The sequence below is a fragment of the Rattus norvegicus genome, chromosome 2 (assembly GCF_021556685.1).
Source record: "Rattus norvegicus strain SHRSP/BbbUtx chromosome 2, alternate assembly SHRSP_T2T, whole genome shotgun sequence".
Lineage (NCBI taxonomy): Eukaryota > Metazoa > Chordata > Mammalia > Rodentia > Muridae > Rattus > Rattus norvegicus.
In genome coordinates this window covers 85,606,285-85,618,952 of record NC_141535.1, presented here as the reverse complement: position 1 = coordinate 85,618,952, position 12,668 = coordinate 85,606,285, and the positions used below count along the sequence as shown (strand labels likewise).

Below are 12,668 nucleotides of genomic sequence, written 5' to 3'. Positions count from 1 at the left end.
CTATCAAAATCAATGACTTTATGCAATTCATAGGCAAAGGGATGAAACTGGAAAATATCATCCTGAGTGAGGTAACCCAATCACAGAAAAACACACATGATAAAACCCATTGATAAGTGGATATTAGCCCAAATGCTTTAATTACCCTAGATGCACAGAACACATGAAACTCAAGAAGGATGACCAAAATGTGAATGCTTCACTCCTTCTTTAAGAGGAGAACAAGATAGCCTTGGGAGGGAATAGGGAGGCAAATTGTAGAACAGAGGCAGAAGGAACACGCATTCAGAGCCTGCCCCACATGTGGCCCATACATATACAGTCACCAAACAAGATAAGATGGAGGAAGCAAAGAAGTACAGGATGATAGGAACTGGATGTAGATTTCTCCTGAGAGACACAGCCAGAATACAGCAAATACATAGGCAAATGCCAGCAGCAAACCACTGAACTGAGAACGGGACCCCCGTTGAACGAATCAGAGAAAGGACTGAAAGAGCTTGAAGGGGCTCAAGACCCCATATGAACAACAATGCCAACCAACCAGAGCTTCCAGGGACTAAGCCACTACCCAAAGACTATATATGGACTGACCCTGGGTTCCAAACACATAGGTAGCAATGAATAGCCTAGTAAGAGCACCAGTGGAAAGGGAAGCCCTTGGTCCTGGCAAGACTGAACCCCCAGTGAATGTGATTGTTGTGGGGAGGGCAGTAATGGGGGGAGGATAGGGAGGGGAACACCCATAAAGGAGGGGAGGGGGAGAAATTAAGGGGATGTTTGCCCGGAAACCGGGAAAGGGAATAACACTCGAAATGTAAATAAGAAATTCTCAAGTTAATAATAATAATTTAAAAAAAGGGTATGTTGGCCGGAAACCGGGGAAAGAGAATAACAATTGAAATGTAAATAAGAAATACCCAAGTTAATAAAGATGGAGAAAAAAAACATATGACTACTACGAAAATTGAAAACTTCTAAAAAATGTGATTTACACCTCTCAAAATATTCCAAAATGTTCTGAAATTGAGGCTGTGAAATAGCAGTCATATCTCTAGAATTTTCTTTAGGATGTATACTTAAAACAGCACATACCAAAATAGCAAATGGAGAAGTTGTTGACACAGTTTCGTGATGGTCAATGCTTTGGATATTGATGATGATATAATTTGCAAGAGGAATTTCAATAGGATTTAAAAATCCCTTAGTGATTTTTATGTTGTCATGTTGATCACTTCATGCTTGAAATTTATTAGTAGTTTATACTTGAAACAATTAACTAGGTAAATGGCTTTCAGATGAAATTCCAGGTACAAAATTACATGGAAATTAAAATGATGAGGTTAATATACCACACTTGCTTGCTAATAAATACATGATTCATGAAGATTCATTCGTTTATCCTGTGGAAGGAAAACTTACACCTGAAGCTGCAGAAGTATAGAAGAGATGGGCAAGCTAAAATAGAGAAAGGAAGTGTTATTGCTAATTCAATATCAGCCAAGTATTTGAACCTCACTATCTTAGAAGTTTTATTAATTGTGTTTGGCTTCTGAAAAATGTCAATCTGAAGTAATCGGAGTCAGAACTGAATTAATCTGAGGTAGAAATTGTCCTTGCAACTTGACCAATATGCCTGTCTTCTGAAAATGAAATTCTTGTATCTTTACTTCCAAAATAGGGCGATTGTTGTTTGAATTTGGCACATTCATAGACTAAAACCCTACTCAACTCCACATTGTTGAGAAGTGGGGCCTTTAAGAAGCATTTGGTATGGAAGGGTTCCTGTTTTATGAGTAGATCACTGTTTGCAGAGGTGAGTTAGATATTCTGAGGAGATGGTTCCTAGCAAAGGAATCGCCATTTCCTCTTTCTCACTCCTAGATCTTACCATGTACTACCTACGTCTTAGTAATTCTCTTGATGTGAAGAGAGAACATGACACTTTTATTAAAAGAGAACATTAACTGGGTGTTTGCTTACAGTTTCAGAGGCTTAGTCCATGATCATTACAGCAGAGATATAATCTTAATTCAAAGACAGAAGAGGGGAAGGGAGGGGGAGGAAGGTAGGAAGGAAGACAGAGAGAGAGAGAGAGAGAGAGAGAGAGAGAGAGAGAGAGAGAGAGAATGTACCTGGTACCTCATAGAGCCAGAATGTCCTTGAGAAGAAGGCATGGGCTCCTCAACTTAGACTGTGAGAATCTCTATCTTTTATAAATATTCAAGGACTATAGAATTGAAAACAGAATTAAAGAGACAGGCCAGAGGGCAATCAGCAACCACACTGATAACAAGTGTGACAGCCACACACACCTCCTGCCTTGGTTTGCTTCCCATTCTAGTGCCCAAGTTACCCTCAAGCATATTGGATTTGCTGAGAAGTGTTGGACAAGGTTCTGTTTTGTATTAGGCTAAGTTTCCATCAGTTCTCCTGTGGGAGCCCCTCTTTGCTCAGAGCATCATTGACACCCTACCTCATTGGGGGTAGCAAGTCCATGCCATTTCAAACTATACCATTGTCTGTTAATGTATCCAGTTGGATACTAGAATGGCATATCATATTTAGACCTCAACTGGCATTGATCTGTTGTCCCCATAAATCCACGTAACACATTATCACATTATCTCTATGACTTATATGTTTATCTCTTCTGACAAAGGGCATTTGAATTCTGTATTGCCAAGCTGATAATAACATGCAGTATAGTTAATAAATTTAGCAGTATTATTCTTCAGATGTTTCTCTTGTCCAGTGATCTCTAGATTCCTTAGTAGGATGCTTTTCTTCTCCTGGAAAGAAAAAAGCAAACAATCCTCCTTTAACCCTAAATCTGGTTCTTACACTGACTAGCAAAATATTTCTTTCCTGGGGTTGGGGATTTAGCTCAGTGGTAGCGCACTTGCCTAGCAAGCACAAGGCCCCGGGTTCAGTCCCCAGCTCCAAAAAAAAAAAAAAAAAAAGAAAAGAAAAGAAAAAAAATATTTCTTTCCTTTTTCTTTCCTAGGGCAAATTGCTTTTGGGCAACAGAAAATTTATTTTTCAAATTGAAATAATAAACATACCTTATGTGGATAAATATGCCTATACTCTCCTTTTAATTTACATAAATTGAAAATTAGTATGTATTTATCTTTTAGATAATTAAGGACATAATATTTATTACTAAGCAAAAAGTTACATAATACCTTTAAGGAAAAAATTTTAGACTGTTTGCAATTGCTGTATCTTATCAGCAGGAGGTCCTGCCCTGATTTCGTTCTGTAGACTGACAACGACATAGGCGTCACCAGGACACTGAGAACAAGATTTAAGAAGAAACTCATACTTGGGTCATCTGTGTTAAAAGAATGCTGTCCAGGCTTTACTGAGATCTCCTTATATACCAGAGGCAAAAGCCATGGAAAAACAATAAAGCAGGTGAAAATGCCCAACCAGGAAAACAGGAAAAATCTGTGTTGTGGAAAGTTCCAGCCCCAAAACAGGGGCATAAACAACTTCTTAACAACAAGAACAAGCTGAAAGACTTGGCGAGGGAGAAGGGTGCCATGGAAAGTCCCGGCCCCAAATCAGTGGCCAAGAGCAACTGCCAAGGGTGTAAACAACTTCTTGCCATAGCAAGCTGAAAGACTTAGCAAGGGGGAAGGGAAACACCCCAAGGTAGGGCCCAACAGTAGACAAAGCTGTTTTAGAATTTACAGAGATCTGCCTGTCTCCACGTCTTGTATGTTGGGACTAAAAGTATGCACTGCCACCACCATCCTGCTAAATATTCCATCTCAGTTCCCACTCATTGTAACCCTTTGATTCAGAAAACAACAAATTTGAATAGTAATGACATTCTGAATTTACTTAAAATCTTTAAAAATATCCTGTTTTAGTAATGTCAAACAATAAAATTATCCATTATATTTCCAGCTTTTGGGGAAAAACAGACATTTGGGAAAAAAATCAAGCAAAGAAACAAAAAAAAATCTAAGTTTTGGGGCCAGCGTTGTTATCTCACACTGTATCAGCGAAGCCTTGTCTATTAGACCTTGGAAGAAAGGTGTTGCTGCACTGCATTGGTGGGACCTTAGCAGAAACAGCTGACAAACATCTCACAGCCACAGAGCTCTGACTTCCAGCTGCCATCAATTTCCAATTTTCTATTGGGAAGAGCCCTTTCCTTCCTCTCTTTTTACTGCTTGGAATTTACCATTCTGTTTTTTGTTTTCTCCTTACCTCTCTTCTTTATTCTGAACTTTCTTAGAGAGGGCACAGAAAACTGTGATCATTACTGAGCATTTAGTAACTAGCCCCATGAGGGAAATAACTGAAATGAAACTATAAAAGACTTAAGCACATTCTGCTGAAGTGTTTTCTGCCTTTTAACATGGAAAATACTTTTCCCTTTCTGACTCTCTCCTTAAGAACTTCAGTTTACCAATTTTAAACTTAATATCTTACTGGTTTAGACACCTGGGGTTTTTATTTTGTATCTTGTGCTGTTGCTAGCCCTGCCATAGTCTTTCAGATAGCTCAGGGCTCTGGCTTCACCTTTGGCCAGCCAGGCCTTTCCACCCTGCCGTACTTCTTCACTGCTTCAGGCTGAGGCTTCCGGCCTAGCTCTCTGTAATGTGCTTTTAACAGGGCTGTGCTTGAGAGAAGCCAGCAGCTTTTGAGCATATAGGCTTTAGTCTGCTTTTGTCCTTTTTTAAAATAGGCTAGGCTCTTGTCTGCCTACCTTGACTCCCACCGCCACTCCCAAAGCTACTTTTCATAAACGCATTCTTAGGCTGTAAGCTTGGATTCTAGTTGCCATTAGTTGAGTGCCCTTAATTTAATATATATATATAGTATGTATTAATGCTGAAAATAAATATGGCAGTAGTTATTCCTTAACCAGGCCCCAGCTCATCTAGGTTTGAAAGAACAAATGAAAGAACCCCAAATTGGCGAGACTCTCGCTCCAGTCTCGGGATGGCGGCATGCCCCATGAAACTCGAGAAGCCGATCTTGATGTAATAATAAGAGGTAGTTTTATTAACGAGATCTCGAGCCGACACCGAGGTCTCGGGCCGACACGCCACGCATCTCACGCAGGAGATAGAGGAGGAGCCGACGACCACGAGCCTCTTCAGGCAGGGGTTTATATAGGGGAAGCCAGGGAATTTCGAGCGGTTACACAGGATTGGCTAATTCAAAGGACTCACAGATACTTTTGGCACGGGATTACATCAGCAAAGAGTACGTGCTATCTAGCTGCTCAGCAATGTGGGGTGGGATGATTCATCTCACTCTGCAGGGGGATGACCCATCCTCAGGGAGTGAAGGAAGGGGAGGGGGCGGCTCTTTTTGAAATTTAACTCTTCATTCCCCTCTACTTGTTGTGAGTAGTTCTAATCTTAGAACTACATGGAGAATTCAGCTTCATCTAGCATAACAGCTTGCTATTGTTGTCTTAACATGAGGATTCTAATCTGGACACTATCTAAGCCTATACACCAAGGTCATGACTAGCTTTTAGAACTTCTAAACTTATACAGATTGTGATCCCTGAGGCACCGTCCCAAGAAGTATTAGGAGTACTAACATATGTAATGTTACATCATTTGCAATAGAAATCAAGCCTATCCCCACACCTATCCCGATGGAACCCAGAGCAAACATGCTGAGTGTCCCTCTAGGTCCCAGCTCTCAGCCCCAGCAGGTTAACCTGACCACTTAGCCCCATCCAGACACTGGCTACCTATACCTTTCAGGCCCATAGTCACATCTATCTCCTCTGATGTCTCCTTGCCAAAAAGTCTTCCTCTTTTTTCTTCCTAACGTTCTTTTTGCCCTCCCAGGAAGCCCCATCTTCCTCTTCCTGCCCAGCTAATTGGCTATGAGCATTTTATTAAAGCCAATCAGAGAATGCCTTAGGTAGGTAAGGAAGTACAAAGACACAAATTCAAACAGCATACCCCAAATCTACCACTGTCCTTCACATCTGGTGTCACCACCATCCACGCAGTAGAGTAAACTGTCAAGGTGGAATTCCTTTCTCTTCCTCAGGGAGGAGTTCAGTCTCCTATGATGTGCAGTCATGCCCTTTTCCTCTCAGGCTCATTTTATTTCATCAGAATGTTACTGTGAGTGACGGTATGAATGAAGGACTTACTGATTTTAACAGACTCAGGTGGGAACCTTGTCATGTTTCACAAGTTATTCTTGGAAAACTCTGTAGGGTCCTCATGTTGGGTGATGTCATTCAGTTCCTTGTGATGGCTGTGTGCATGTCAGAGGTCATGCAAAGAAGGCACAAACACTATTTTGTGCTGAATTTGATGGGTATCATAAGGAGAAAGGACTAAACCCAAAAAGCACAGGTTGGCATCATTTTCTGCTTTTGAGTTAAGATACTTCTGGTGCTGAGTCCATGGACACTTTTTCAAACCACATTTAGGTTTTTCCACCCCCCTAATTAATGTCCCACAATCCTTCTCAGTTTCCTCATGAGATCAAATGGACATTCCATTCTCTTTCTCATGACACCAAACAGCATCCCTTCGAGAGTTCATGGCCTTCATGACCAGTAGACTAACAAGGCAAGGGAGGCAGGAAGGCCATTTCCCCAACTCAGTAGCAAGTGTTAGTTCAAACATCAGGAGTTTGACTCCACCTTGCTTGTACTTGGTAACACACATGTCTAAGATATTGTCTGATCCTTTCTAACTAGAGTTATAGACACTTATAAGCAGCCACTGTGGCTTCTAGGAATAAACCCCGGGTCCTTTGGAAGAGTAGCCAGTGCTCTGAACTGCTGAGCCATCTTTCCAGCCCCAACATATTATTTGGTAGATTTCCTCATTTTTCATTTTATGATTCTTTAAAAGTACAATATGCATAGGAGTTTCTAGGACCTTCTGTCATTCACTTTCCTTAAAGAAGACGCCTGTGTTACCCTCAGCTCCACATGAGGAACATATTAGAACATTACTTACCCATATCAGAAGTGTTTGCAGCTCTCCTCTAACTGTGGGTCACGTTTAGATTTATATGCAGAAGCACATGATGCCTCTTGGTGTTTGTGTTATTATTGATGTTTGTAATTAGCATAACATGTGGTATTCACTGTTTTTCTTTATTTCAGGAAATGCTGCCACTCAAGGAAGTGGCCATTGATTTCTATGAAGAGGAGTGTGAAAGCCTAAAGCCTGTTCAGTGTAGTCTGTACAGGGACATGATGCTGGAGAATTATGACAACCTATGTCCTTGGATGAGGATAGCTTCCATTATGATTTCTTAATTGTTAGCATGAAATGTGCTCCCTTTGAACAGTATCTCATGGGAGCTTGTGATTTCAACAATGACCTTCATAGGGCTACATTTTTTTCCTCCATCATTATTAAATTGGGTATTTATTATTTACATTTCAAATGTTATCCCTTTCCCAGTTTCCAGGCCAACATCCTCCTAGCCCCTGCTGTCACTTTCTATATGGGTGTTCCCCTCTCCACCCTCCCCCCATTACCGCCCTCCCCCCAACAATCCCATTCACAGGGGGTTCGGTCTTGGCAGGACCAAGGGCTTCCCCTTCCTCTGGTACTCTTACTAGGCTATTCATTGCTACCTGTGCAGTTGGAGCCCAGGGTCAGTCTATGTACAGTCTTTGGGTAGTGACTTAGTCCCTGGAAGCTCTGGATAGTTGGCATTGTTGTTCATATGTGGTCTCAAGCCCCTTCAAGCTCTTTCAGTCCTTTCTCTGAATCCTTCAACGGAGGTCCCGTTCTTAGTTCAGTGGTTTGCTGCTGGCATTCACCTATGAATTTGCTGTATTCTGGCTGTGTCTCTCAGGAGAGATCTACATTCAGTTCCTGTCAGCCTGCACTTCTTTGCTTCATCCATCTTATCTAGTATGGTGGCTGTATATGTATGGGCAGGCTCTGAATGGGCATTCCTTCAGCTTCTGTTCTAAACTTTGCCTCCCTACTCCCTCCCAAAAGTATCTTGTTCCTCTTTTAAAGAAGGAATGACACATTTGCATTTTCGTCATCCTTCTTGAATTTCATGTGTTCTGTGCATTTAGGGTAATTCAAGCATTTGGGCTAATATCCACTTATCAATGAGTGCATACCATGTGTCTTTTTCTGTAATTGGGTTACCTCACTCAGGATGATATTTTCCAGTTCCAACCATTTGCCTATGAATTTCATAAAGCCATTGTTTTTGATAGCTGAGTAATATTCCACTGTGTAGATGTACCACATTTTCTGTATCCATTCCTCTGCTGAAGGGCATCTGGGTTCTTTCCAGCTTCTGGCAATTATAAATAAGGCTGCTATGTTGAAGGAAAGATGTTGAACATTTATTTAGGTGTTTCTCAGCCATTTGGCATTCCTCAGCTGTGACTTCTTTGTTTAGCTCTGAACCCCATTTTCAATAGGGGTTATTTGTCTCCCTGTCAATTATTTGTCTCCCTGCAGTCTAATTTCATGAATTCTTTGTATATTTTGGATATAAGTCCTCTATCAGTTGTAGGATTGGTAAAGATCTTTTCCCAACCTGTTGGTTGCTGTTTTGTCCTAACAACAGTGTCCTTTGCCTTATAGAAGCTCCGCAGTTTTAAGAGGTCCCATTTGTCGATTCTTGATTTAAAGCATAATTTTCTCCAGTAGGGCTACATTTTTAAAAATTAAGATTATTCATATACCTTGGAATTTTACATCTTGTGTTCATATCTCACTCTTACCCCCTTAAATGCATCCTTCATATTGGAAAGTAAGTGGTACACCATAAAAATACCACCACACACTTCTATTTTAAATTTTTTCCATGTGTCTGAGGGATGTGAAGCTCTGTTCCTGCAAATGCTAAATCCTCTTAAGCATTCTGATGTGACCATCAGAGGATGCACAAAGAACTAATCCTCTACGCTCTTTTATTGTATAGTTTCATCCTCATACACACCATCCTGGAAAGAACATGCTGTTTCCCAGGAGAACATGCTAACAATGTCCTTTCCTTTTTCCACAAACATGTCTTGCTTCCTCTAAGCCATACCTGGTCACATTTCTGGAACAAAGACAAGAACTTTCAGATGTAAAGAGACAAGTGGCCACTACCATGCACCCTGGTGGGTAGGAATGGGGGGGGAGGTCAGAGAACACAGTGGGAGATTCAAAAATCCAACATAAAGCCATTGAGACACAATATTCTGGTGTAAATCATTTTTAACGATCTCATTTTCTGTCTCTTTCTGTCGACAAAGGACAACTGTTTTGTGTTTAGCATGCATTGTGTCTCATAAGCTTTGTTTTTTCCTACCATGACATAACTTGTGTTTCCCATGACAGTCAAAATTCTGTCGTTTCTAAGGGGATCTCTAACTTGGGTTTTTAATTTTATTTATATGATATGCATAAAACTTTTTATGTTAAATCTTGAAATGTATTATTTAATGATATTATGGACAGACTTTTTATGTAGCTTATCTTTCATAACATCCAAAACTAAAACATACATTCACACACACATGCACACACACACACATACAGACAGACACAGACACACACATACACAAAGAGAGAGAGAGAGAGAGAGAGAGAGAGAGAGAGAGGTTTGTGTTTATCTATTCATAAACTTCCTGTATTTTAATGGACTGATTCGCATTTGCCTAATGCTATTATGAGTTTTATAAGTTGTTGTTGCTATGTCTTCATTATATGTTTCACTTTAATATTCCTCTGTTTCCATATTCTATGTTCTCATGGTCTTCTTACTTAGGTGGAAGGTTACATAATTTTCACCTGTTGCAAATTTTGCTTCATTGAATATGGGTATAGAAATTTGAATGTAGCTTATCATTTATATAGACAAATGCAAGTATGAATAAACATTGTTTGCAAAAATAAACATTATAATATAAAGAATTTTGCTCTGTTTCATTTATTTTTCAACCTTCACTCACCAGGGGAAGAATGCTATACTTGCAAAGAATGTGGCAAAGCTTTTGAGTGGAAAAAAAAACTTTAGAAATCACCAGAGAATTTAAGAGGGAAGCCCTACAAGTGTAAAGAATGTAGCAAGTACTTCCATTTTCTATCACTGCTTGCTGCTTTCTGAACAAGAGAATTCATACAGGGGAGAAAACCTACAAGTGTGAAGTATGTGGCAAGGCCTTCCATGTTCCATCAAGCTGTTCTAAACATAAACTAATCCATACAGGAGAGAAACCCTAAAAATGTGAAGTTTATAGTAAGGCCTTCCATACTCCATCACTACCTTCTGTACACAAGAGACTGCACACAGGAGAGAAACCATAAAAATGTGAACTATATGGCAAGGCCTTCCATTACAAATCAATATTTTATAAACATAAGAAAATTCATACAGCGGAAAAACCACGCAAGTGTGAAGTATATAGAAATGTTTTCCATTTTTCATCATTACTTTCAGAACACAAGATAATTCATACAGAAGAGAAACACCACAAGTGTGAAGAATGTGGCAAGGTCTTCCATGCTCCATCATTGCTTTCAGAACACAAGAGAAGATATGCAGAAGAAAATCTACAATTGTGAAGTATGTGGCAAAGCCTTTAGAACCTCCTGTACTCTTTCTACTCACTTGATTCACATTCTAGAGATAAACATTACAAATATGAGTAATGTGGTAAAGCTTTCTCTACAATATCATACCTATATCAGCACACATTAACTCACAATGTGGAGAACCTTTACAAATGTAAAAAAAAAATGTAGCAAAGTGCTCAACAATCCAGAAAAACTTTAGAGATCATCAAAGAATTAATTCTTGAGAGAAAGCATAGAAAGATAAAAAATATGGCAAAGACTTTAGATGTTGCACAGCATATTCTAAATACCAGATAATTTATACTGGAGATAAATATCACAAGTGTGAAGAATGAGCCACAAGCTATTTACCAGTCTTCTGGTCTGAAGCAAAAGCAAAGAATTTAACTGTGAGAGAAACCACACAAGTGTGTAGAATGTGCCCAGGTCCTTTGAACTTACTAGGAACGTCTAAAATACCTCATCATTCATACTAGACTGAAATGCTACATGAGAAAAATGTTGAAAACTTTTAAAAAGCTGCTTTAATAACAGACCCAAGACCAAGACAACTCTTATAAGAAAAATATTTTATTAGACCTGGTGTGATGGTTTGCATATGCTTGGCCCAGGGAGTGGCACTATTAGAAGGTGTGGCTTTGTTGGAGGAACTGTGTCACTGTGTGGGTGCACTTGGAGACCCTCCTTCTAGCTACCTGAGGATGTTCAGTCTGTTCCTGGCTTCCTTCAGGTGAAGATGTAGAACTCAGCTTCTCCTCCACCATGCCTGCCATGCTCCCGCCTTGATGATAATGGACTGAACCTCTGAACCTGTAAGCCAGTCCCAATTAAATGTTGTCCTTTATAAAACTTACATTGGTCATGGTGTCTGTTCACAGCAACAAAACCCTAACTAAGACACCTGGCTTACAGATTCAGAGATTCAGTCCACTATCATCAAGGCAGGAGCATGGCAGTTCCAGGCAGGCATGGTACAAGAATTTCTAAAAGTTCTAGATCTTCATCTGAAGGTCACTAGGAGAAGACTAGCTACCAAGCAGCTAGGATGAGGGTCTAAAAGCCCACACCCACAGTGACACACTTCCTCCAATAAGGTAACACCTACTCCAACAAGGCTATGCCACTCTCTGGGTCATGTATATTCAAACCATAACAGAAACTTTCTTATTTTTATCAACACAAGGTATTCCAAATTTGCTGTCAAATAGTACAAATTTTAAAATGTTCATAAAAGGCTTACATGTCTCCAAACCCTAAAAACATTAAAAATGCATTCTGAATAGAAGCCTATATGCTTGAGGAATGTGGTGAAGCCTTGCAAATCATTCAGATCTTACCAACCCCCAAAAAATGTTAGTGGAGGTCTGCCATGCACATGAGAAAATTTAGTGAATTATTTACCATTCAACCAACATTTCTGACCTCCATAGAATTTATCCTGGAGAAACACCCTAACTTTGAAGGATGTGGTAATGCCTTTCAAAGCTCCTCACCACACATGGATGGTAACATTCATGATCCCACACTCCTAACTTAACCCGAAAGACTCATAGCTTCCCTCCTAGGCATGTTCCACTAATAGCTTGCAGCTTTCCTTAGTAGATCCTGGACTCCCATACCTCTGACAATTGGCATCGCCAAAATCTTGGGGCTTCTTCCATGTTGTGTGATATGCATGATTCTGACATCAATGACTTGTGTCTTGACAGCACACAAAACAATTCTGTCATATTAATTCTGCAGGGAGAGCAACATTTCAAGATAAATCTGGCAAAAGAATGAGAGGCTCGCCTCTCACATGATTCTAGATCTCATTGAAGTGCTGTTTTACTGAAATGAAATTCATGAGATTTTGCTGTGGGGTATGGAAACTTTTAATTGTAGGGTTATGTCATCTTCAAACAGGGATACTTTAATGTCTTCCTTTTTCATTTTTCCCCTTTTGCTATTTTCTGTCCTCTAAATGCTTTAGTGAATGAAGTTTCTGTACCAATTCTTGCATTACAATGGAAATAGGGAACCCTTACCTCATGCCATGTTTTAAAGGACACCTCTTCAGTTTCTGAAGTTCAGCTCCTTTTACTAAAGATTGGTTATGGGTTTCTCATA

At 39.9% G+C, this 12,668-nt stretch overlaps 1 protein-coding gene across 1 annotated transcript in view; it reads left to right on the top strand.

Annotated features, from left to right (window-relative positions):
• The first annotated feature begins 7,120 nt into the window (after window positions 1-7,120).
• The window catches only part of Zfp748-ps2 (zinc finger protein 748, pseudogene 2), a 29,006-nt gene continuing 23,458 nt past the window's right edge, over window positions 7,121-12,668 (top strand). The window contains exons 1-2 of the mRNA XM_087640483.1: window positions 7,121-7,233; window positions 9,003-9,100. Of these exons, the coding sequence (XP_087496609.1) occupies window positions 7,121-7,233; window positions 9,003-9,100 (211 nt within the window). The remainder of the gene's footprint in view (window positions 7,234-9,002; window positions 9,101-12,668) is intronic.